This window comes from Strix aluco, chromosome 26, assembly GCF_031877795.1.
Source record: "Strix aluco isolate bStrAlu1 chromosome 26, bStrAlu1.hap1, whole genome shotgun sequence".
Lineage (NCBI taxonomy): Eukaryota > Metazoa > Chordata > Aves > Strigiformes > Strigidae > Strix > Strix aluco.
The window spans coordinates 2,658,502-2,684,929 of record NC_133956.1 but is presented as its reverse complement, the minus strand read 5'-3'; the positions used below and the strand labels follow the sequence as shown (position 1 = coordinate 2,684,929).

The 26,428-nt window shown below is 46.3% G+C and overlaps 2 protein-coding genes across 5 annotated transcripts in view; both read right to left on the bottom strand.

Moving 5' to 3' along the window:
* Positions 1–3,680, bottom strand: part of TMEM39B (transmembrane protein 39B) — a 9,754-nt gene extending 6,074 nt beyond the window's left edge. Inside the window, exons 1-3 of one of the 3 annotated variants that reach the window (XM_074807343.1) lie at positions 3,151–3,362; positions 1,822–1,930; positions 891–1,099 (exon numbers count right to left, since the gene is read on the bottom strand). In XM_074807343.1, the coding sequence (XP_074663444.1) occupies positions 891–1,018 (128 nt within the window). In that variant the 5' untranslated portion in view covers positions 1,019–1,099; positions 1,822–1,930; positions 3,151–3,362. Of the gene's footprint in view, positions 1–890; positions 1,100–1,821; positions 1,931–3,150; positions 3,363–3,606 lie in introns of those variants that run through there. The other 2 variants (XM_074807345.1, XM_074807342.1) reach the window with 2 other exon arrangements.
* Positions 3,477–26,428, bottom strand: KHDRBS1 (KH RNA binding domain containing, signal transduction associated 1). 2 transcript variants are annotated; one of them, XR_012620989.1, is made up of 11 exons: positions 26,038–26,428; positions 19,000–19,127; positions 18,296–18,412; positions 17,155–17,301; positions 15,058–15,194; positions 13,960–14,179; positions 12,944–13,011; positions 12,568–12,626; positions 10,009–10,203; positions 7,368–7,429; positions 3,477–6,042 (listed from the first exon to the last, which is right to left on the bottom strand). XR_012620989.1 is itself a non-coding variant. In XM_074807346.1 (9 exons), the coding sequence occupies exons 1-9, from the start codon at positions 26,363–26,365 to the stop codon at positions 10,106–10,108; spliced, it is 1,302 nt and encodes a 433-aa protein (XP_074663447.1). In that variant the 5' UTR covers positions 26,366–26,427; the 3' UTR covers positions 8,905–10,105. The 2 variants fall into 2 exon arrangements, 1 of the variants encoding a protein (XP_074663447.1); XM_074807346.1 differs by lacking the exons at positions 3,477–6,042; positions 7,368–7,429 and having other exon boundaries at positions 8,905–10,203; positions 26,038–26,427.

Sequence of the window (26,428 nt, the reverse complement as noted above, 5' to 3'; positions counted from 1 at the left end):
ATAAAATATAAACACAAGTCTTTTCTGCTTTGAACAGACACAGGAGACCTAAGAGCGGCGACAAGGCTCTCACACGCATGAAGCAGAAAGCGCTTTGGGACTCCTCAGCCTGGGCTGCCACGCAGGTGATGGGTATCCCAGGGTTCAGCTGCAGAGACAAACCACTCGGAGGTGAGCCGGGGCGTGGATTTGTACGGCATTACTGCTCGTGATAAGGACCTTTGTGCACGCTCTCGCAGCGAAGTCTGTACACGGTGGATTGCTCCACCTTCTGTGGCCTTGCAATGACTTGTTTGAATAACTGTATCCCCATACATTTCTTGGCCTAGGGCCGTAAGCAGGGAGTATGTTAAGACAGATCTAACACTTTCTTTGCAGAGTTCGTAAGGCACCTCCTGCTTACGCATTGCTGTCGGTGCTCTGCTTCTCCTTCCTCCTCTCTACCTCAGTCGTAGAAATGCAACCAACCAGCTAGGCTAGAACCTGAAAAAAACCCACGGCCTACACATCACCTGACCTAGCTAAACTCTACCCCAGAAATGCCTCACCTGACATAAACTTCAGGGCACAGGAGACGCAACAACCTGAACTCCAGAGTCAGGCTTTTGGATAAAACTTTCTCTCTATTTTTACTTTCCATTCAATGGACACTAAAGGCTTCTGAACACTCCTGGAATTCTCTTGTGGTCTGATAAAGCACTTAAGTCTCCACAAATTAAAACCCACTATCCCAATTACAGCATGCAGCATGGACACTGGGAGTTAACAAATCGCTGAGCCACAGGAAAACCAGCAGCATGTGAGATGGGGAGATACAGGTGGCCTCACACCTCCCTCAGAGAGGAGCAGCCGGCCTGGTTAGACGTGAGGATGTGGAGAGCGGGACGTACCTGGTGCGTGAGCGCACGCCCGTGACAGAGGAACTCGTGGAATGGCCGGAGCCGCCAGCAGCCCCAGGTTCACAGAGGGGGTTTCGGCAGTAGGACGTGCGGTTAGGGCCCCGCCTTCCCCCTGCCATAACAACAGAGGGGGCGGAGGGCTGATCTTCCAGGTGGCTTCTCTGCTGTTCACTGCGTGCTTATGTCTTCAGTCCTTAAAACTAAAAGGAAAAGATTTATATTTAAGGCTCATCTGCTTGCCACGCCCCTGGTGACCAGCGGGAACCGATCACTTGCAGCACAAAGCAGGTTAATCCAACTTTGCTCAACCCTTTCCTACATCTCCTGTATTTGCCACAGGCTACTGATGCGGCCCAGATAGCTCCTGACGCTCCGACATGCAGCAGCTTGCTAAGGTGCTGCGGATTCACTGAGTCTAAAGCCTAACGCATGCAGGCTTCCACGGGAGCAGGAAGCAGCTTTTCATGCCTCTCTCCCAACCCAAGGCAGTTTACAAGGAATTTAATCTGCATCCCTGTGGTGTTTCCCCCGTTTTACAGGCAGAGCAATACACTTATGATGAGGCTAAACAATTTGCCCAAAGGATTCAGTAAACTGGGGATATTTCCTAGGTTCCCTTTCGCCCAATTTTGTGCTGGAATCACAGCTCTTTTAAAGGGACACTGCAAAAGCACACAAACCAGCTTTTTCCTTTTTTGCTTCAAGACAGGAAAAAAATAGCATTTTTAGGGCATTTGTTGTTGTTGTATGTTTGCATGCCACAGAGCTCAAAAGCCCAAAGTTAGCTTTTCTCGTGCTTGCTTGCCACAGTGTAAACAATAATAGTAATACCAAGGTTTTAAAAACCTTCTCCGGATCCTGTTTAATCTTAGGAGAATCTACACACCTCAGAGAAAGGACGGGGTGATAATACACCACTTACTAGAAGTGAAATCTGAGCCGTGAAGAAACTTGGATCAGGTCACATCAATTGGTTAATATTTCTTTTTCTGATTGCTAATTTCTAGTTTGCATCACTTAGCAATTAGCATCTGGATTAAAAAAAAAAAAATTGCTGAAGGCTTAGAGAGTGCTCTTGAACAAGTTTTAAAGCTTACGCTGAGCAAAGTGCTGTACTAATCCCAGACAATGAGGGACAGGGTGTGAGGGGGCTGTGCCTGGGGCTTGAGCCAAGAAACGCAAAGACACCCCGAGACGGGTGACACCACAGTGGCCAGCGGGGCACAGAGGTGGCTGCAGCGCTGGGGGAACTGGGGGGGTGGCAAAAACCCCAGTATGCGCCGTGGCACACAGAGTCCTGGTGACCTGGGGATGCAGAGTAACTGCTGTTCACAGGGGCCCCCCCAGGATACAACACACGGGCTGTGTGGGGGGCACCAGAGGGACAGGACCTCGCGGGGAGGTGAGGACAGTGGGTTTGAGGCCCAGGACATCGCCACAAGAGAGTCTGAAGAGGGGAGAAGTGGTAGGATGAAAGTGTTGGGCCTGGGAAGAGAGCTGGGGGGTTTGGGGGGGCACACCTGGGAGCTACAGGAGTGCAGTTCAGGGGCTCTGGGAGCTCGGACGGGGCCTCTGAGGGAGCAGTGGTGGCTGTGAGGGCACAGGCCACGGGCTCTGGGGTCTACAGAGGCACAGGCAGGAGCCACAGACACCCCGGGGGTGGAGGCAGAGGCTACGGGGAGAAATGGGAAACCTGGGGGCACAAGTGAGGGCTAGAGAAGAGCAGTGGGGGCCACAGGGGCTCTGGAGGAGCAGTAAGGGCTGTAAGAAGGGGCTACAAAGGCCCTTGGGGTGCAGGCCAGGGCTGTGGCGGAGCAGCGGGCGCCTGAGGAGTGCTGCGGGGGCTGGGGGCTCGCAGGACGGGCCACGGGGGAGCACCGGGGGCTCTGGAGAGACCCCACCGGGGTACAAGAAACCTGCAGGGAGCATTAGGGGCTACGGAGGGGGGGGGGAAGCCTCCCGGGGCTGTCCGGGAGCACGCACGGAGGCTGCAGGGAGGAACGGGGCTCTGGAGCAGCTGCGGGGCGCCCCGGGGGCTCCGGGCCAGGCCGCGGCGCGGGAGCCGCCCCCCTCCCAGCGGCGGCGGGGCGGGGCCAGCCGCGGGCTCTCCAGCGCCCCGCCCGCCGCTCGGCCCCTCTCCCCCACAGCTCCCGGTTCACCGCGCTCCCCCCCCTTCCCCTTCCTCCTTCTCCCTCCGCGCCCATCCCGTCCCCCCCGCCCCGGGTCCGTCCCGCCGCTCGCTCCCCCTCACCCATCTCCGGCCGCCGCTCAGCCTGCGCCGGGCACAATATGGCGGGCGGGGCCGGGCGGCGCGATGGCGGCCGCCAGCGGACAATCCTCCTGCGGGGCGCGCGCGCGCGCGCTCCCGGCCACGCCCCCCCGGCCACGCCCCCCCCGAGGACCGGGAGCTGAAGCACTTGGGGCATTTGGAGGCGTCGCTGGGCGCCCCCCGCCCCAAACACCCCCCTCGGGGCAAACCCCCCCCCAACTGCCTCTTCCCATAAACAGCAACTCTGCAGCAGGAAGAGAAACAAGAGAAAAACCTCACACCTCTGAAAGCCAAAAAAAAAAATAAAATTCAACGTTAGGCCTTTATTATAGGGAATGACTAATCACTTCCAACATCTGTTGAACACTCCTCGCTAAATACCAGCCACAGAAGAGCTTGCCAGTTTCCTATACAAGTTATTTTAATGCTGTGATTCACCTTGATCGGTTTTCACCATCTTTACCAACCACTTGCAGTATTTTTCATCGATTTCCTTAACTTGTGGGTGTTTGACGCTTCAGTACAGATGGAGCGTTACACAATCCTGAGAACCTGGGCTGGAGGCAAAGCCATTTCTAAAATTAATGAACTTTCACAGGGCTCATCTTTTATTTCTTACTGGTTTTGAAACCTACGTTGCGCAGAACCATCAAAAACCAGGAATCTCCAGGCACCTGTTTTAACACAATCTTCCAGAACAACGATAAAGGTAACAGGTAGGATGCACCAATGGCAGGTTAAAAACAGGTTTGCGTCTCTAACGCTGTGTACGAGCCTTTGGTGTGTCTGGTTCTAAAGCCAGTGGTAAAAGGAACAGCTTCAACTGGAAAACACTTTATATTTCAGTACTCCAACACACAGTTGCTGCTCTCCAGCACCTGCGGCAGCCGCGGGAGGCTCCGCTGTTTTCCACCACTCACCAAGAGCTGGCAGGTTCCCATTTCCCAGCCACAGCAAAGCGAACGGCATCTTAACTGGGTTCGTCAGATCTGAAATCAGCTCGTTGGAGATTCATCCCACTTTGCAAAAGGAGCAAAATGAGCGTGGAAGCAAACATTTCCATTAAAACATATGGTAGCAATGGAAGGCTCAACTGAGCAATAACAGCAAAGGTTTCTGCTCTGTGCTCACAGGAACTGAGCTTCCTGAGTAGAAAGAGAGTAACATCTACATTTGAGATGGGAGTTCCCATGGGCCCTGACTAGCCTGCAGAAATTCCTCCCCCTCAAAGCTTACAAATGGGGCATGTGTCCAACATCTCATCCAAGATGTTATAGGTTTATCAATTAAAGAAGAATTTCCCTAAGCCCTGCCTTCCCCCCCCAAAAGCACCATATGTACTTGTTCCTCGCAGCCGGGAGAAGAGCTGTGTGAGCAGCACCGCCTGTTCTCCTCGACATCTCCCAGCAGACAGGTCACAGCTGGTCTCTTCTCCTCTGGGGCCATTTGGAGGGTCTGTCCCAGGGTGCAGGAATCACCCTCTGCCCAAGTGGTTTTTAGGAGAGCAATGGCATGGGGTGAGGAAGGGAAGACACGCACATTTAAATTGTTTTTCTTGGCTCTGTTCGTAACAGATGCTCTCATACAAATTTTAAAACTCATTCTGTACAAAAAGAATCATCTGCTTTAACAGCCGAACAGGGAATCCAGCTGTGCTCTTAAACCCAACTTGCCAAATATGGAATTTTACAGAGGGCCACATCAAGGTAACGTCTGAGCTTTACAGAAAGCACAGCGGTTTAAGTTAAACATAAAAATACCATAGGTAAGTTATAAAATAAAGCTTGTAACCATTTGCTTTATTTAATAATCCAAACAGCAACTTGAAACCAGGGTTAAGGAACGGGCAGGGTATGACAGTCTCCTTCCAGGAAAAGCTGCTGGGGACATCTCTGGAATACCAGTTGGAGTGTTTTTCCTGCAAGCTCAGTTTCACACTCCTGTTGCTGTCCAAGATACTGGCTATGAACCGCTGTGCACGGTGAGACCTCACCGAGGAAGTGTAAAGTCCAGGTTTGTACCAGCTCCAAGCAAGGCCAGCCTGAGTATTTATACCAAAGGGCTGGACTAGAGGCTGAAGAAGCTGGGGCCACGCAGAGCGAGGGCCAGAGAAGACAGGACTGCTGAGGCACGGAGTGCTCTGCAGCAGGAGGATGTTTCTAGACTCAAGTTTCTCTTGAAAAGAACAGTATTGTTGGGAAGCACTTCCCCAGAGGAGATGTGACTGCTGCCGTACGTCACACTGTACAGTGCCAAGCACAATGGGGGCCTTTTATCTTGTTTATGGTCTTTACCAAAATCCAACAAATAATAAGATGTGGATTAGTCCTTTGGGAAAATCAGGAGATGAAAGATCACTGGTGCTTGTTAGCTCACAGCCAGCAGAATACTACCTCCAGGGGCTACGTGTCAGTATAAAAGAAAGGTTATTTAGGTGACTCAGACTTCAGTACTCAAAGGAATCTCTACCCCTCACCAATTTTAGTGAGTCCTGTATCACCCCCGGAATGTCTGGCTAATTAGAGCAACTTTGAGAGACACATCCGATGCCGATGGCTATTTTGGGATCTCAAATTAGCTTCTGCAGACTCTCGGCTAAAATCTGAATGTAGCAATGCTATGAGAGGGAGGAAGATGTTTGATGCAGGGCATGTTTTCAAAATACTTTTGGCATATACAGTTATTTTCAATATAATAAGATTTACAATCCTCCATAACATTAAAATCTTTCACATAAACATGCAACAAATGCAATGCACAAGCAAGCTGTATTACTCCAAAGGCAGTGTCACAAGATCCACTTCTACTGGTAAAAAACTGCATCATAATAGATGATCTCTATCAAATCTTTTCCACTTGATATAAAAGATGTGCCTATTAAGAAAGAAATAGGAAAGATTGGTACAACACCATATAAATTGATGTTCCAATTACATTGTAAATGAAGATGCATTCAATAAACAGGCCACAAATCCAGACATGTTATGATTTCCCCTAGCAGAAAACTACGGATCCAATTTTCAAGTTAAAGTCAAAGAATTGAGGGTAATCTCACTCTGCTGCAGCATTTCTTGTTCCTAATACTCCTAAGATAAGAGAAGCTCGTTTGGTAGCTTTACAATTCCATATAAAATAAGACACATGTCCTTCGATGTCCTATGCCCAGGGCTTTTCACAGTTGTCGTTTGAAGCCATTAGACTTCTTCAGCATTCCAAGAGTTTATTTCTTTGTTCTTCTATTTATGGAGCTCAGACTTTCAGTGATCTCGAGATTTGAGAGAAAGTGATTAGCTGTCCCCAAAGGAAACGCTTACAGCTGCTGCCTTTGGGCCTGGGGGGAGATGTGTCCTTGCTGTGTAAGCAGGTCACTGCACCGATGCGTGATAATCTCCCCAATCAAGGTACGACTTGGTTTGCAAGCACTTGTGTGCATTTTTTTAAGGTATTTCTTGGAAAAATAAGCAAGTCGGTGGGGCCAGAGCAGCCGCCAGAGGGAGCCCCGCCACTGTGGGTGCTGACCAGCACCAGCACCCAAAGGTGCTGGGGTGCATCACCCCTCCCAAGGGCTCCGAGCTGAACGTGTCCCAGCCAGGCCGGCAGGACCACTGCCTGAGCAGTCTCTGGCAACATCAAAAAAAAAAAAAAAAAAAGCCCTAAAAAAGGAGCAGCCAGATGACATTTCAGAGCCCATGGATGGGGGTGTGGAAGGGGTAGAACCAGGAAGGTCTAGCTGGGCAGCATCTGGTCTAAAATCTGCACTTTGCAATTTTAATGCATTATTGACTCATATAGGAACTCCTACTGAGCGTTCCTTGGGCTGCTCTGTTTTTAGAGCACGGTGTAACAACCACCTTAACGCTGCCCTGCTGCTGAGAGCGCTCTCATGAAGGCCAGCACCTCAGCCGGGAACCAGCGCCAAGAGACATCTCACCACATTTCCTTCTCTCCTCAAATCCACTTAAACCTCCTTCTCCACGGGATCTCGGTGGGAGAGCTCTAGGCAGGTACATACTGAAGCCTCCTCCACACCATGACCTCTGCAAGAGTGTCAGTCATGTAACTGGCCTTTCGCAAGAGTAATTTATTTGTGGGTATATAAAGAATGGCTTCAATTTAGCAGCTCAGATGGTGCCGCCCCCCACCTCCCCCACGGAACACGGCAGCAGCTTGCAACGGGTTGCAAAAATAAACAAACTTACCCACTTCGTGTTGCCCCTGCTCATCTTCGCCCAAGTGATTCATAGCGATGTACTCTTGACTCCTGCAAATTGAAGACATTTGTGAGTCTCCTTAATGTAAGCACAAATCAAAAGAAAAAGATTCCTGCATGCAATTACACAGGAAGGAAAACATGCAACTTAAGCTGAGCTTTGAACATTTCACAGTAAATATCAATACTGGGGTCTAAAAAGGGCCATCATTTTACATTTTTAAATAACTGAGCAGAATTTTTTTTTTTTTGGCAGTAGCAGGACTATCTATATTCGTTGTCATTTTACATCTTTTGATATTTAAGCTTGCCGATTCCTTTTTGCCCACATTACATTACAGTGCATTTTCAAAGGGCACATTATTAAAGTTATTGCTAATTTATGCAGAAGCATGTGGTTTTTTTTAAATGTTTATTTTAAACATTTTTTGCAAATTTTTACATTAAAATTAACATCTGAAGAATTGTTTCAATAAAGTTTATGCAAGTTGCCGTCACAGTTTATGTAAAAGAGAAATGTGCTATTAAAATCAGACATTTAGGTTACCTTTTGGGTTTTGCGATGCATGTTAGCTTTACACATCCTGATTCTCCTGCGATAATTTTCCTTTAAAAGGGGGGTATAGGGTGATCTTTTCATCAAGCAAGACATTATGCCCTGAAAGCTGACTCCAAACCATTGTTGAAAATTCAGTTATTTACACTTTAATAACAATCTACAAATACAACTTTTTGTTTTAAAGTATTCCCCTCAATCATGCACTGCAACAAGCAGTTTGGTTCCTAATGCTCTATTTTTCACCCCCGAGCAGTTTAATTCTCTCCCCCTAGAGTGCCAGATTCATTTTGCAGATGGGAAATACAAACCATTTTTCATGTCTCTCTAAGCAGCAGTTTACTTTAAACTATTATATATCTGTACAGACACACCCTCTCAGAAGGATATGAGGAGCAACTGCAGCACCCTTCTCAAACAAAGATACATTTTTAAGTGGCTTTCCAAGCAAAGGCTACCGTAAAGTAGGAAGGGCATCATCTTAGCCAAGGGTTAGGGGTATTTACGTAAAGCAGAAAGCAAGTTTCCTTCTCCTCCTGGTGGCAGCTAAGCCTTGGATGTTTCAGCATTCATTTTGTCACGCTACGTTTAAACCAGCCATTTCAGACTCAATCTGGAGTCTGCAGTCTGGAAAACTCTGTGAGGCCACCTGAAATCTGAATCAGTAATTCAGCAGAGAACCATAAACACTTTCCAGCAGACTGAAGTCAGATTTCTGCCATAGTCCAGCAACAAACTGCTTTCAACAACTTCCAGGGGGTGAAAAACAATTTTTCTTTCTTTTTTTTTTTTAAAAAAAAAAATTTAGCTCGTTCAATGAGCTTGATAAACTTTTTGTGAGAATTACAAAAACCACCATTTTTAGAATGTCTCCATGTTTTAAAAAGACAATTAGCTTTAGCATTAATTTAAATTTATTTGAAAAAAATAGCTATTTTATTGCTCAACAAAAAAATGACAATTCATCACATTTACTTTGATTAAAAAAGGACTAAACTTTATTGACAAACTGCGGCAGACATTTTGACAAGTTTTAGCTACCTATTTAGGCAGACTTACACATGTAGCATTTAATCTTCAAGAACAGAGTGGGAGGACAGTGTACAAATCCAATTAGGACTTTATCCTATGTACAAAGTGAAATTTTTCCTCATTTTTTCAGCTGCAGTGTCCCTTTTTATGCAAAGCTAGTGTTGAGATACACTTGAACAAGTCAATGGGATTGCTAATATTGACAATTTTGTCAGTTTTAAACTTGCACTGTATTATCTGCCCAAGCACTATAAAAATGAGAAAACTGTAATTTTACAGAGTTCAGACCTACTCATGTAATACTCTGTTTTCTAATATCAAACACTGGGCAATTAGAGCCATGCTTTAATTTGTTTTTCCCTTAAAAGTTCTTCATATAGAACCAAACTAAGAACCCCTTTACACTGGAAAATCTGCTTCCCAAGCATCTCTCAACACTGCATGTTCGGGGCTAGATTTCAAAACCCACATAAGAAAAGTCAATTTTACAAACCTAATTTTTTTTTTTTCTTTTAAGTCAATTACCTTTAAAAAAATGCTATTTAATTTGTGTGAGGATCCTTCATATTAAAATTTAAACTTAAGATTCACCAGCAATCTGCTTTTAAGGAAAGTTTGACATCTGAGGTTACTTTTAAACGGTGGCAGCTACTACCGTTACATTATGATTTTAATTCTTAAAAACAGCCCTGAATTTTGAAATGTAGCCTACTTTGGGATTCTGCAACTACAACTTTTATGGGTTCCTTAAAACCAAACTTAAAAGGTTAACAAAACCTTAATCTCATAACTGCTAAGCAAAGCATGTCACTTTTGAAACTAACATTTTTAACTCAACTTTTTTTTTTATTAAAAAAGGTACAGTTGTGTTTATCTAAACAACAAAGAAAGAAAAGCCATCTACACACTTAAAAAAAAAAATTAAAGTCGGTCCTCTAAATCTATTTAACTCATTTTAAAATACTACGTACAGAAGCCAGAATGCAGGGTGAGGATGGAGTGGGAGAAAAAGGGCCACGAAGAAAAACAGTTAGACAATTACTTGTCTGGTGTGGGTAAAGCAACGGGAATCCCGGGAGATACAAGAATCAGTAACAACTGTTTGCTCATAACTGATATTTTTCCCTCATGTTTGTTTTTTAATAACGTCCGTATGGGTGCTCTCTGTAGGCCCCCTTCACTGGCCTGGCCGGCGGGGCCTTCAGGGAGGGCCTGGTTCCATTCCAGTCATCTTGCCCTGCAGAAAAAAGAGGGATAAGTCAAGGATGGCGGAGTGCTGCGAGCCAAGGGGCACACAGGGAGCGGCGGTGCCGGCCGGCCGGGCTCCCCTCAGGAGTCCGTGTGGAGGCACGGGGCATCTTCACAGCGGTTTCACCCCAAAACCGACCTGCAAAATGCCTCGTGGTCCACCAGAACCTCTCGTTCGCAGCACGTCTTCTGACATTACGGGAAAAAGCCACTTGCGCGGGATCCCCGGGAAGCCTGCAGCTCCGACAGCCCGGCTAAGCGCCCAGCTGGACAAACCCGGTGCCTTTTTAGGAGTAATTAATTTCAGCAGAGCCGAAGCCAATTCCCAGGGCAGCGCTGGCAGCCAGCCGTGGCGAAGGTCGCAGCAGTCATGGCCCCTCAGGCTGGCGGCCAGCAGCATCTCTAACCCCAGGGTCTGACTTGGGGGGGGGACTGCTACAGGTAGCACCTTCCTCCTTCCCAGACGCCAGGCACGGCAGCTCCTGGATAACTGTGCCAAAATAATTCCTTACGCAGTGCATCCGACTGAACTTCCATACACCAGTCTGCTTTCCGACTGTGACTTGCTGTTCCATCCTCTCCACAAACACAGGAAAATTTACAGCCGCAGCTCGCGCAGCATCTGCTCGCCCCTCCGGAGCAGACGTCCCTTGCTAGAGCTGTACCAGCACTCACTGCTGACGGGGCAGCCCAAACCCTTCTGCTACGTACAACCACCACCGAGGCAAACGAAGTTCGCGTTCCCATTGTCCTCGAGCTAGCTCAAGCCCCAAAGAGCCAAGCTCAGCTTTCATTACAGCTTGTGCTTGCAGCATTCATACTTGCATGCCTGCCATTCTCTCCAGGGCCACCAGTTTAGGAAAGCAAGTGTCTGAAGGCAGGAAGACAGCCAGGCCTGTTCTTACCACCATGGAGCACGTTCCCATTTTCTCAAAACTGTCTCCAGCCTGGCTCAACAATTTATTTCTCTAATTCTGTTTTCATGAAAGCAGAGACCAAAGGAAATTACTGTGGATAAACAGATTAGCTGTGGCAACTTCATGCCAAGTATACAATGAGCATTTTGGCCTTCATATCCCAGACAACACCACCGCTCTCCTACCAAGTAGGAGGCACAAAAGCCTCTTTGTGCTGCGTGACTAACACAGGCAACAAACCAAGGCATTGAAGGCAGGAAAGACAGCCAACAGTTACTGACAGCAGCTGTCTATTCAAATGCATCTTAGACTGGAAAAGCATCCCTGGGTTAGGCACCTGAATTTGAACTTTTCACAACTTAAGCCCGGAGCAGGGAACACCCGGAGGCTGGCAGAGGAGACAGCCACAGTATTAACAACTCTGCTTCCCTAATACCAGCAGGACACGGCACAGGGGATTCCCAGTTCCTCAGGATCCCAGAAAGCCCCTCCAGCTGGTCATTACCATCACCTGCATCACGCCTTCAGGCAACCGATGCTCTGCTAAAGGGACTGTTTTCAATACAACATGTTTCCATGCCATTAAGCAGCTCGCTGTAGAGCTTTTGTAACTGTTTATAGCCCAGCCTGCTTACAGAGAGAAGAAAATTAATCTTAGTCATTGCCACGTGCAGACGCCATTCATAAGCTCGGCTATCTGAACTAGCATTAAAAAAACCAACACAGTCACCCAATCCTTTACTGCCGGCACCTCAGATAAGGCCTATTGTTCTCAACAGCTGGTGATTTACACAGTTGTGGTTAAATTGGTCCCCCACGCCCCTAAGTCTTAAATTGATAGCTTTACGTAATTCAAATTAGCTGAACTTCATAGACTACTTGCAAGTCATATTGACTTGACCAAAGTTAAAGGGAGGCCTTCATATGACATTTAAATCCATTTTTCAAGCAAATGTATAGTGCAGAGTCAGTATCAGCTAGCGGGTTTTTGAGGATATGGAAGCAGATGGAACCATGCACTCATCCAGCTCAACAAAATATAATCCGTGAAAACCAGACTGCAGCAAAAGTAGCACTGTGGGTGGAAATCCAGAGCGCTTAATATATTCTAAAGCCACAAGGAAATGAAAAGATATTTCCATAGTTAAAAAATGGAATTTTAAAAGTGTCACCTTTGAGACAATCAAGCTAGATAAGAACCTAAAAACCACAGAATGCCTTGGGTTGTTCAGACCTGGATAATCTGTAGGGTATAAATATTCTACCATGAAAACTCCCTGAGGTTCTCCTCAGTAACGTTTTGCTCAGAGCATGGAGCGACACTGGAAAATAGCTGGTCGACCACAAGCAATTCCCAACTACGTGCAACCGCTGCAGGCAATTCCCAACTTTGTGCAGCCCCTTCCCTGTCAAGAGAACAGTATTCCCAGACATACCATAAGCTTCATAGGTTTCCTGTGCCTCCCCGTGTCCATAATCATAGTATTCTGTGTCCCTGGAAGAGTAATTATTTTGGTTACATACAGCGTTGAAACTGTATTCTTAAACTGACACAACTTGCACAAACACTCGAAAAGCAAAGATGCCCAATATTGCTCATGGCTGTGGTGTGTCTGATTGCTGCTTTTACAGAATTGTCAAGGACACTGGGACACTCCCAAAAGTTATTTCCCAGGCACTCCTGGATTCCAGCAGAATAGGGCACTTTCCCTACAGCTCAAACTCAGAAATGAGTGTTTCCATTTCCTTAGAAGAAAAAAAAAAGATCATGCATAATTTTCTCAGTAACAGATAGGAGACAAGCAAACTTACCCTTGGCCCTGGCTGTAGTAGCCTTCATACCCCTCATAGCTCTGGTCTGCATATGCATCATCATAGCCCTGAAACGGATGATGACGTAAACGGCGTTAATGGAAGGACCAAAGGTTAATGCCTGACCAAGAGGAACGGCAAAACTGAATTCAGGCCACAGCAGCTTTCAGAGGAGCCTGTGAATCCTTGTCTGCCACAGGGAAGGGGCTCACAATCATAAGATCTGCTCGTGTCCTGTGCCTTGGGAGCAATGAACCACACCGAAACCAGGACACACACTAAAATTCAAACTCATTCACATGTCCAAGGCTGCAGTTTGTCTGCGGTACAAGTCCATGTGCCAGGAGCCCTGCAACTGCATTATTTAAACCACAGTTTACAGGTAGACAAAACCCAACCTATTAAGTTATCACTAGTTTCAGGGGAAAAACTGAGAAGTTTCACCAAGAGGAGAAACAGACTTTTTAGATGTATCAGTGTTTGCGATGATTCCCAAAAGTGCTGCTGTGCATCAAAACCAGTTGTCTTGTTTTTTGTTTAGGATACCAAGAGCACAGATGCTAAGATAAGCTTGGCAGGAGGGTGGTGTTTAGTTACATGACTGGAAACATCACCACGTTCATTCACGTATTTACTTTAAGGATTTTAGGGGCAGTAAGAAACCTTTGGTGTCTCTTGCTCGAAGAATTCTCTTGCACAAAGGGAATGGGATGTGAACTACATCAATCTTTGTGATGGAGTTTTTCTCCCGATAGTTATGGCAAACTGCAGTCTTGGGGGCACATTTCAGTTTCATAAAAACCACCGTTTACCCTGTATTTAGGACACTAGCAGTTCCCACTTTGAGGGCTAAAGAGGCAGAGCAGGTCACCTAGAACCATACCAGTGTTTGCACTGGTGGTCGCTTCTCCAGAGCGATCTTACTGCTGTTAGCCCTCATTTCAATGATGTTGAGTATCTAGTACACGGTCAGCTAGCTGGAATTAAAGAAAAAACAAAGATAAATGGTTTCTTACATATTCCTCATAGGTTTCTGGTGCGGGAGGAGGAGGAAGCGGTATTCTCTGAATGCCGGCTGCACGTGCTCTGGGTGCAGGAGCACCCCGTACTGCCGGGGGAGGAGGTACTCCGCGGGCTACAGCAGCTCCCCTGGCAATGGCACCCCGCACCGGGGCTCCTCGCACAAGGGCCCCCCGAGGAGGAGGAGGAGGAGGGGGAGGACCAACACCACGCCCCCTGGAAAGGAGATAAAAAGGGCTGTGAACAGCTACTGCTGTACTGCTCGTGTGCGGAATACTGAGGGCAGCGCATACGCCTCTTACACCTACTTTAAAATGCAATAGCTTGATAAATAAATACAGTCACCGTTAACTAAGCCATGAATTCTTAATCAGGAATGAAAGCACAAGAATTGTTAACAATGTTGTACTGCAGGATTTACAAAAACCTCTTCTGGGATGAGACTCTACTGCATTAGACGTTGTGCAGACAAAGAAATAAATCTGATACAGAACTTTGGCCAAGTCATTTCACAGAGTTCATTTTAAACAACCCTCTATCACTAACCTGTAATGACTGCCAGACCTCCAGGACGAGATGGGCAGGGACACTGCTGGGCTAAACACTCAGAAGCAAAGACTTTCCCTCCATGAAATAGGTAGCGAAGCAAGAACTATAGCAACAGAGTTTTATCACCAATTTATCCCAGTGCCTTGACAGCACTGACAGAATCATGCCATCCTATAACTTTCAAACGAAGGTCAGTTTAAACTGGAAATGCTTAATTCTGCTGAAGGCTACAGAAGCAAACATGACACATCTATCTACACATGATTTCATAGGCCAATTTTTGAAAGGTTACTTTATGAAGCTACTGATTTCAGACATCAAAAATAATACAGAAGACATCCACTGTGCTAGATTGCATCTCGAAACACACAAACCAGTCGATGTCAGCATGCTAAAAGCATTGCAACACAAGGCTAAAAAGCTGTGGCCAAAAGCCAAGGTCAAGGCCAATGGCTGATGTGCAAGGACAAGTAGCTGAACCTTGTCTGGCAGGACAACTCTGGGCAAGATGCAGCATTTCTAGGCCTGTGCTTTGGGGAAAGTACCTTGGAACAGGCGGAGGCGGTGGTGGAGCTGCTCCCCTTCCCCGCACAGGGACTCCTCGGCCACGAGTTGGCTCTGGTACACCGTTCAGATAGGAGAGCTCCAAGAATTGCTCCTGACAGATATCATCCATCATATCCTAAAGAGGGGAAAGAGTCAGCTCCAGACTAGCTAACTAGTCGGTCTGTGCTCCAGGATATCACAGGCTACCGTGCTAGAATAAAAATAACCTGATAGTCCTAAATTAAAAGCTGCTGGTTAGTTTTACAGGGATTTGCTCAGCAGGCAGCAGCGCACAACTGCCAGCCTTCTCCAAACGGGCCAAGAAGGGCACACCACCTGCAATCCGGGAGCTGCAGCGAGTGCGGCGGGTCCCCAGGGTCCCCCCTCTCTCCTGGGGGTTCTGGAGGTAGCTGGTGTCTGGCACCCCAGGGACGTCAGCAAGATTTATTTGCTTGGAGAGTTAGAGGTGAAGTCAGACAAGACATATCTCACCTCAAGCACTGTACTGCTCCCATTTAAAGGCAAGTGGCTGGCAGTGAGCCCACATAACATAAAATCCTGCTGTGTTCCTGACACACTGAAGGAACAGGATAGGATGCAGCCTGACAAAGAGTAAACACCCATTTGCAAATCCAGGCTGTCTTTTCAGATTCTTAGGAACACAGTGTGTGTCTGGCTTCATGCATTTTTATCACCTCAGGGGATCTAGCTTCAGGAATTAGTACAGATCTCTGGTGACCCCACAGAATTCACTGTACCCCTCCCTTCAACACACAGACAGGCTGGGCCTTGCATGGAGGATCTTAATGATGCTATGGCAACACCAAAGCAAGGACTCTCCTACCAGATGTGTCTTCACAGCACTGCTGGCTTCCATAGTGACTTCTCTGTCAATTTTCACAAGTTTAACACATTGTTTGAAGGCAGCGATGAGACACTTTAAATAGCAAGGCTGCACGCCTGCTTTAGCGAGCTGAGGTTTTGTACCTCCCAGAGGCTCCTTGAAGATGACCTCTTTCCTTCCAAGACACTTCACAGGGCAATCTCTCCTCTGTGTCAGACTCACAGAAATCACACAGTACCCACACGCTTTTCCACGCTTCCCTGTTACCCACCTCTCTCGGGTTCCACCCATCCCTGCTATTTCAGGTAGAATATCTGAGCTCCCAGCCTCAGCTGGGGAACATGGCGTCAGGGTATATTCAGCTCTCTACCTGCCAGGACTCTGAATTACAGGCTGAGCTAGCCAGAAGCAGGGAGCACTGCGTGCTGCTTTCCCATTTTGTTTTTTTTTTTCCTAATTTAGCAAGCAACACTATAATTTTAATAACATGCAACAGACTCCTTCAGATTCTGCAGTTCTTGGAGTAAATACTCTAGCTGGCACCAAACCAACATGAAGCTGACCATAAAGGTGTTACAAGGTTCACCAGCAAGACGCCCACAAATAGAGAAGTGTCATTTGTATAAATGCCTGATTAGCACAGAGGTTCCTGCACATCACACGCATTTAAAGCAATAGAAATACTGATTTAACAGATGTGTCTCAGAAACTAGCTACAACACCGAATACTACCGAGCTGCCTGGGCAGTCACCCTCCTCATCCTCACCCCAGTCCTTTAGAGCACAGCAAACACCTCCAGCCTTACAGTTTCTGATCTGACCAACAAAGTTTTCTAACCAGATTTCTACGCTACAATTCCAAGTCAGAGGAACCCAACCAAGAAGTCTCTTCCACACCAGGCATGGCTAAACTTACTCTCCCACTAAAACTGACACATGGAGCTAGACAAGCTACCCACCCACCCCGGGGTCCACAGCTAGGGCTGGGAAAGAAATACTTCAAGTGCTCTGTACAGTTGCCCTGTAAGTGTACGCCTTTCTAATTATGGTTAGGGGAATAATACATGCCTTCATGCAAGATTAATGGGCTCATCTTAAGCTGCCGCACACACACACTTAATACTCAAGGACTCCTCTACGACACCAGTTCCTGTAGCATGAGCCTTACACTGTGCAAATCTTACTCATCCTTACAGCCAGATTCACAACCCATCTACCTCCTTCAAAAAGGAGAGAACATCAGTGTACGTACTGGAACAAGGAACTTCTTGACTTCTTCCATGGCGTGAGCCATCAGAGCATACGCTTCACAAGGGGGTCCAAAAACTTCAATGAAGACATGCAAATCCATATTTAGATGAGCGTATTTAGGATCTCCCCCTTTACGCAGTTCTTCCTCCTGAAACAAAGCAGATTAGAGATTCCTAAAACTAAGTCAGATGCAGAGAAACTACTTTTCTTTTATCTGATTTTCTACACCTTAACAGGAAATAGCTGTAAAAGCATTTTGGCCATGCCTGGACACAGATCATAGTAACGTACACATGAATATACAGTTTTATAAAAAGCCACACACAATCTACAGCTTCCATCTTTTTATAGCTGCCTTTTCAGGTGACAGGTATTTTTGCTAATGCATTGATGCCAGCCACTTTTTTCCTTCAGAAGATTAAGCACACAAGCAGTGTTCTTCCTCTTCTACACCACCTTTCTGCCAGAGGTGCTCTTTACCACCCAGTGAAGTCTAATGCCTCAAACAAGCTTGTTCTTTAACTCTGCTCTTGGATACCTGTGTTACATGGGCTTAAGAAGCTACAAATAAGCTAGAAGTGTAAAAGCTTTTCATGCTGCTAAAATAAAAAGCTGAGTTAGATTACAGCTCTGTTGATTGTTAGCTCAGTTTTGGGAGTAAGCAGGAAGAAAAAAAAAAAAATTTCATTTTTTCTGCTCAAAAACCCCCTCCTAGCAGTTTGTGATTCACTGAAGATTACCAGGAACATAGTGCTCCAGCATCTTCAGTGAACCATGAGAATTTAAGGATTTCAGAGGGAACAGCTGGGAAAGAGATTTTTTTTTTTTCTGGAGGGGGAAACCTATTCCTTTAGTGAATAACTCTTCACATAGTAGCTGGAATTAATTCTTATTTTATGAACGCTGTACTTCACCTTTCATATAAACTATCTCCGCATGCAAGGGTACAGGATATCAAAAGGTGACTTGCTCTGAGACACGCTCCATCAAGAGTGCTCCCAACATGCACAGAACAATTTAGGAAGGGTGACTTCCTAATGCCATTGCTTTTGGATTTTAATATTTTATAAAACGCTTCAAGAACCACTACTTCTCATAGCAATATGAAAGGCATTACATGGTTTCAAGGGTGATGCCCTCACCTTTGCTTTATCTCGCATTGAACCCTTCCCAAGCACAGAAATCTTAGCACCAGTTTCTTCCTGAAGTCTCTTGATGGTGTTGCCTTGAGGTCCCAAAATCTTTCCAACAAAGTTGAACTGTAAATGAAGAAAAAAAAATAAGAAGGAAAAAAAATTAGCTCCAGAGCTCAGTAGCCTTAACAAAAGCTTTTCTGAATGTTATGCTGGCTGACAAAAAAAAATTTAGCCACTCCATTTTCTCTTCACCTCACCAAAAAAATACAGACCAAAAAATGCACAGGAAAATTTAAGTTCCAGAACATTCTTTTCATGAAAAAATGCTCCATCAGAAAATCAAGCTAAAGTAACTGACAAAGTGTTTAATTCTAACATCTACTCTCCAGAAGTTTTACAGGCAGCAAGACTTGAGTTAAATGAGTTCTTAACTGTAAAACACAAAGCTCTACACGTGAAAGCGTCTATTCTAGTAATAAAAGATCACAACTATGCATCACCATTTAGCTTTATCCCAAAACATTCTAGAAATGTCATGTATTAGAAATAAGATCCTGCAAGCTTGCATAGGAAAAATTCTGTAGCGATAGTGGAACACTGGCATAACTCTTGATGACACTTTGACAGCTACTATCTCTAAAAGTCAGCCATAAAATCCACAGAAAATAAGCAAATCACAGAGATTCAGTAAGCTATTTTCTGGCCCTCACCTTGGGGTACTGTTTGACAGGTATCAGAACTCGTTCTTTCAGTTTCATATTCTTGTGGGAAAATAAATCCAGGTAGTTCTCTTCCTCATCCTTCTTTGTTGTTTCACCCTTCTGAATTTTTTCAATTTCTAAACAAGATAAAAATAGGGCTGCTTATATTCCTCAAACAAGAATCAATTTTAGAGTTGGAATTATGACAGGACATACCACCCTCATTCTCTGTGAATATATGAACAGTTATAATTGCATTAATGGCATCTGGATAGACAGGCCACCTCTTTAGTGCTAGCCCAGCTTGCCCCTTCCTCCCTTCACATCTAGGGATTCCAGAAGGCCAAAACCAGGGTAATGAACAAACAAACAAACAAAAGAACAGCAGAGAATGCCCTACAAATAACTTCAACAGATAAAAGTAGGAAACTGCAAGTACAGTTGTGTGTATCACTTCTGCTGTGCCTTCCCCAACCTCATGCCTCCACCGAACGCAGCACCCACGTGTAGACTCCTAAACCTACAAAGAAACCAGCCCCAGCTACACTGACTGTGTACACTTGCTGTAACGCAGCAGCCATCAGCAAATCAGGCAAGTTTTTGTCATTCAAGCCGATGCACTATTTTAAATCTGTAATTTAATTAGTGGTGCCAACACACACTGACACTATGAATTTCAGTTAAGTTAAAAACATTCCTAATAAGCAGAAGCCCGAATGAGTGACACACCAGAGCGTAGTCTGGCTTATGAAATTCCTATAAGCTTCATTTCATTAAATGAATGCATCTTTATCACACAAGCAATTCATAACTTGTTTTTTAAGTTGTAAGCCTCAGACACGTAGCCATAAAAGTGAGCGTCAGAAAGTCCTTAACTTGATTCAGGCAACGCGACTACAAATGTTCATGTCTCAAAATAAGATTCTGATTTTTAATTGTATATTGTGAATTGCAGAGTCTTGGGAAAAACACCCGAGGTGTCCTGACTGAGCTGAAGGCATGCTGCAGCCTGAGGGGGATCTGGAACAAAGACCAAATAACCTTCTGGAAGTAGGTCATTAAGGTAGGCCAATCAGGAACTAGTACACAAACACCTTTTCAAATCTGGCTAGAAATTAAACTTTCACTGAGAGATGGCAGGAGACAGTCATCTCATGAAAGATGACCCCAATGGAGCAGACTGAAGATCATCGTCAAGGCAGGCATTTCTACCATAGGTTCTTCAGCCATTAATGCACAAGAAAAACACCCAACATTTTTCAGAAGAATGTAGCCCATAGCTGAATGGCTTTTCTTTTCCAGAGATGCCCAGTCATGTACAATTTTTATTTAATGGCCAAAAACTAGACAAGTTCCCTCAAATTTGGAGCCAATCCATTATTTACAATCCCAAATTATTGATGAACCATTACGCACTCTTTGGTCCAACAACAAAAAAAATAAATGGGTCACACCATGCATAGCCATCACAAATGATTATTTACGGATGCTCATCAGGGGAGGATCATGACCCTTCCTTAAAAGTTAAATTGTGCCATTTCACCAGCAAACCCAAGAACTATAAATATCTCTTCTGAGTCGAAAGTGCTCTAAATACAACTTCTCACATCTCAGGGGAAAGAGAGACACTTTCACAAGATTATACGCATAACTGGATTAAAGCTGCAAGACAAAACTGAAACTGAAGACTGCTTAGTCATTACCAGAATTTAAAGAGGGCAGCTGCAATATTTTGTGTTTCCTGTAATTTCTGTCTGTGTCAGAAACTATATACTTTAGCCTAAATGTTCATGTTTGCAGTTTTGGAAGACTGGCGTACCAGATACTCGGCATATTATCCACCTAGTAATAGTCTCATATCATCCAACCAGAAATAGGAACAATGGGTTACCATCATCCTTCTGACTGCGACTGGACAGGCTGCCACAGCCTCATGGGCTGAGAAGCATCTTTCAAATGGTGCAGCCCACAAGGAAGTCAAGCAACTAGATGTGCAACCAAAAAAAACAAACCCTAAACACAAAACCAACCTTAAGAAAATGTGATCAAATGATCAGTATTTTATTTTTTCAGTTATGGACATGGTAATATAAACTGTTTTTTAGTTTAGAGACCTAAATATAGAACTTGGAGATTGTGTTGCATAATTATGAAAAAAAAACCCAACCAAATTTTGTATTTCTGCTTGCAACAGCACCTTGGCTCCCTTACAAAAGTGTTACCATGACTGCTTAGTTTAAATGAAACTACCGGGTCTTATAGCTTTGAAAAAGATAGTTTGATTTTTGCTTTAAAAAGAAATTATTTTCTGAAGACACTATGCAAAAATAAAAACCCCAGAAGTTCAAGCACTGTCAAATTTATAAAATAAGCAAAGGAGCTGGCTGCCTTGGTTAGTTTTACATAGTTTTTAAATTTTAGCTATAAGAACAGATCAGAGAATCAAGATTTGGAAACTAAAGATTGCACTGGTGGCCTTATCCCTGGTTAGGCATAGCTTTAGACCCTACAATGCAACGTGATTACTTCTCAAGTATTTTCATTCTCCAAAAACAGTAAATGAATTCTGCTTATTAACAAGAAGGGTTTTCTATGCGCACATCAAGAATAAAAGCACTCTAAAACTTTCTTGATGTAAATTAAACCACCCAGAGGCATCTTCTACCTTGTCAAAACACCACGCCATCAGACATCAGCCTCTGCAAACCAGTGAATCACAGTTCACATCAATCACACGGCAAAATCCACTCTGCCTCCTCCAACACTAGCAATGACATCTGGGAATTGGTCTGTGAGAGCAACAAATAATTAACCATTTGCTAAGAAAAGCATCGGATCCACCACCACCACATCTTCAAATGAAACACAACACACAGGAGAAGAAAAAACCCTGCACAGCAGAATAACTGCGAGCTCTCTAGCTTTTGCAATTCAGGTCAGCGCGGGTGACCTAGCAGTCCCCTTCACACCTTCAGAACAAACACCAAGTCTGGAAATAGGTGTGAAGGAGGACTAAAAACATGCCACTTGTGACGTGTCCTACTGCTCTGGATTCCAGCGTTATCTGTATGCATCCTGGCATATTAGCTACGCAACATGAAGCAGTACTGAATGAACTGATGAGTGGTAGCAGTTTGTCAGACCACTTACTGATATGAAGGAGAAGCGTACGTATACCTTGAGGGATTAAGCATGCCTCATTTCAGTGCTGATTTTTTAAAGCCGTGTCAGAGGTGCAGCAGAAGGTTACCTTCTTGCCACGGGGAATGTCAGCAGTCTGGCGGCATGTGTGGCAGTGGTTTCCAGGACTTCATGTGGGGCAGTGATTGCATTGTCTCAGAAGAAATCCTAAGGGGTAGGTAAAGGGGGTTGGTAACACCGCTGCTTCACAAGGAGGAGGCTAAGCAGCCACAGTGCTACTCCTGATCTAAGCCCAAGCTCTTCCTTAACAAAAAAAACCCCGTATTAAACATTGTCCTGCAGCACACTTGTGCTCTGTAAGCAGAGACACATTCTGTTTATTCATAATACTGAGAGTATTATCTTAACAGTACGATAATACTGACCCCGTGCCCAAAAACCAACAAAAAACCCCACCAAAAACCCAAGAGAGTCTGGGGATGGGAGCCAGAGCCCCCTCTCTCCTATGCTACTGCTCCCCAGCTGGTTTGACTTCCCAGGAGAGGAAGCAGGGACCTGCTCCTGGATGGACTCTGCCAAGAGTGGAAGCTGCAGAATTTGGCAAGCCTAACCCCACCATTTCCCTCCCGCTTTCTGCTGAAATGCCCCCCACACCCTGTACACTGGGATCTGTATGCAGAGAGCTCTGCTTTGGAGCTTTGCTGAGAAAGGAGGGGACTGCCACTAGCACAGGGAGAAGGGGCATGGGGAAGAAAAGAAACACTGCTCAAGCATGAGGCAGGGAAGAGAAAGCCTGGAGGTGAGCTATGAGAAATGGCACAGGTAGTAGAGGCTCCTGGGAGAGGAGTGGGAGGAGGCAGAGTCACAGCAGTGACAGGCAGGCTAGCATCAGCATCTAATAATGTTGGCATGGCTTAGCAATATACACATTTAAAAATGCAACAGTGAAACGACATCAGCATATCACAATCTGCGACATCTGGGCACAGGTTTAAGGCGGCAGTTACAGCTCCTTTGGGGGGTAGGGCGTACACTTGGAAACACAGAAATTTAGAAAACCTTCTCCATTTCGGGACAGCCTTCACTGCGCGCTAAGCAAGCTTCAGGACATTTTATTGCTCTGGGTTACATACAGTTTCTCATCACCCCTGTGACCTCAGCCCGTCTCTAATCCCACTATTTGGTTCCTTGGCAAGTCACTCCAGCGAGGCCACCGCCCGTCCATCTGACTTTCCCATACGGCCCTTTTTTCCTCTCCTAGGAGTCCACACGGCCTGGGCGAGCCCAGCACAAGCAGCAGCTGGGCAGCAGGGGATTGTCGAGCAGTCCTCTGACACCTCACGCCACTCCCTGCTCTGCAATGTGTTGCTCTAATTGCTCAGCGCTCCCTCCCTGCCCGCTGCTCTGAATCCACCCCTCAGCTCCCATCTCCATCCCCCCTCACCGCTCTGCACTTCTGGAGATGGAAAGGGCTGCATTTAACATAAGGACCGAGATGATGCCAGCTATGTAGAGACTTGCTAGTGGGATGACATAGCTCACAGGTCTGTTTGCAGCATAGGAAGCTCAGAGATGACCAGCTCTTTTCACTTGGGAGTTTCTCCATGAAATGGAGCTAAGATTACCACAAGAATTTGAAAAAAAAACCCCTATGCCTAGCTACCACATTGGTGGACGTCTCCTGTCTTCCCAATGCACGCAAGCAGAGGACTGTGCCTTTCAGAACAGCAGCATCTCCTCCCGCCCTCCCCGCAGCAGATGGAGGGCATAAATCAAAGTGAGGAAAAAGGGTTTTCTTGTTCCTATGGAAGAGGAAGGTCACACAGACCCTGAATCACAGGAGTGAGGTAACGTGGATCATATTCCAAGGTGCAAGAAATCCCAGTTTTCAGTTTCTTTTCAGGGCGTTGTGTAACAGAACCCCAAAACCTACCCAACTTTACTGCCTTTTCATCACACAATACACTGTTCGAGAATCAGTATTACATCACTGTGCTGCCCTTCATCTTGCTCCTAAATAATGCTAATTTTCTCTAGAAACGCTAAGCAGCTTTAGAACCACAGAAGTATTTTAGATTACTTTTACATATTGTTTTTAAAGAAGTCTTAGTTTCAATGCAGAACTCCTGCAGGATTCCCTCCCAGAGGCGGGCAGGACAAGCAACTTCCACTCCTGAAAAAAGGCTGGAATAAGAATACTGCTGACATTCAATAATCAGTCATTTCTTTGTCTGGAAGTCATTTTGCTTAAGTTGTGCCGGCCGTATGCATTACAATCTTTGGCCCAGACCTAAATGCCAAAGCAAGCTTTTCAGCAGCTTCTCCAACGTGACATCCCCAAAGGGTGCCACAGCAGTAGAGAAATTCTGAGCAATCCAGATCAGTTTGGGGTCATCTCTGCAAAAAGATTTAGTTGCATAAAACCATCGTTTCACTTCAGATTCTTTCCCATGAGCTTCCTGCTCAGACTGTCCTGAATTTGGACTGCTAGCGAACGCTCCCAGAAGGCAGCAATTTTCAAAATATCCACCCAAAGCAAGCAGGAAGCATCTGGAGCTTTTCCAGTGATCAATTTTAAGTTTCAGAAAGCTGCAGTCTGCTATCAGCAATTTTTAAATTAATGAAAAAAACCTCATAAATCCTTGTTACACCACTCAGTGAACGAAGCTTTACTAAGTGGGCTGAGAACGCTGTTCTTTGTGTGGGAATTAGCAAACTCCTTAGGTTTCATTTCACTGGAAGGCATTATCACTGAGCTCTTGAGCATCAGCTGGCTAAAGGGTTTTATTAATGAAAAACATTAAATTGACAGAAAATCGGATTATAAAACTAATTTATTTAGATCAAGATGTCCGCGAGTGATGCCAAGTTACCCATGACGATATTCCTCAGCTACTTGCACAATGGGAGACAGCAATTCCTAAGAATTATTTCCTACATTAAAGGAGGAGCTAATAAAATCTCTAGCACTGCACCAACTATGGCAATACTATACGTTTTAAAGACCTTAAAAAAAAAATCATTTAAAAGCAGAATAAGTACCAGAGCTAAGCACTCTGCTCATCTGTAGATTAAATCTGAGTATATCCTTGCGCCGGGTACCTCCCAGCTCGCCACTACACGCACATAAAGCAGTAAGTGGTAGGAAATATTTTCACTCATTCCAATTTCGAAGCTGACTACAGTGTCTTGAGGCAGCTGAATCTACTTGATAGAAGCACCGAAGGCGGGTGCAGCAGCTGCACTGTGGAGATATGGAGAAATCAGAGCCGCCAGGCGATTGGACAGTGGTGATGGGGAAGGAGAAGGCTAGTCTGGGCACAGAACAAAGACTGCCATTTCCATTCCCTATTTAGGTTCATCAGAAGCATGAAACAAGCTCTAATACAGATTACCAGAGTGGAAAATCAAAGAGATCACAAACCATGCCTCACAGGGACTCAAGCAGACGCTACATGGAAAACCCCAGTTTTGACCGTTCTCTTCGGTCCCCTCTCTCCCCAGGGATGAAAAGGGCCAAGACGACCGCACGTCGTATTTTAAAAAGAAAGTTCTGGGTCTGCGTTTAATCCGGCCCAGGCCCTGGATTAAGCACGGGGCTAAACAGAGATTAAATAAAAGAGAAACATCTAATCTTCAAAACCCCGGGGTCGCATCTCGCACCGCAGGACGGGTCGGTATAACGGCCGCCCGCCGCCGCTTCACCCGGGCTGGCCGGGAGCTGCCCCGCCGCCGCAGGCACCCGGAGGGGGGGGGGGGTGTCCCTCTCCCCGCTCGCCGCACACGGCGTTAACTAAGAGCTGCCTCCGCCCCTGCCCGCCCCACCGAGAACAGGGAGGGTGGGGGGCACTGCCCGGGGGTCCCGGCCTGCCCAGCCCCCCGCTCCGCCCCGCCTGCCCCCGGTACCTGCTGTGAGGAGCTGCATGGCGTGCGTGAAGGACGGGTCGAGGCTGTCCTTCTCGGCCATCAGCTCGGGCAGGTACTTGTTCTCGGGCTCCATCTTGACAGCGGCCCCGGGCAGCAGCGGGGTGGGGGCGGCGGCGGAGGCCTGAGCGGCCGAGGCGGCGGCCGTAGCGCTGGGCGGCAGGAGCGGCGGCGGTTGCGTTCCCGTGCCGGCCCCGCGGCCCCCCCCGCCACGGGGCGGCCGCCGCGGTGGAGGCGCCCCTTGCCGGGGGGCACCGCCGGGGCCCGGCCCCCGGCCCAGGCGGGCGGCGGGGTCGTCGCGGCGCTGCATGGGGAAGGGGGGGGCGGGCGGCGGGGCGGGCGAGCGCGGAGCGGAGCGGGCCGAGCGGCGCTG

What these genes read in the sequence shown, in the direction of transcription:
- KHDRBS1 (XM_074807346.1), bottom strand. Translation starts at nt 26,365, where the DNA reads ATGCAGCGCCGCGACGACCCCGCCGCCCGCCTGGGCCGGGGGCCGGGC. An exon ending in CTGTCAAACAGTACCCCAAG is followed by an intron (nt 18,413 to 18,999) that starts GTGAGGGCCAGA and finishes CTTCATTTACAG; the next exon opens with TTCAACTTTGTTGGAAAGAT. An exon ending in CAATGCGAGATAAAGCAAAG is followed by an intron (nt 17,302 to 18,295) that starts GTGAGGGCATCA and finishes GCTTTGTTTCAG; the next exon opens with GAGGAAGAACTGCGTAAAGG.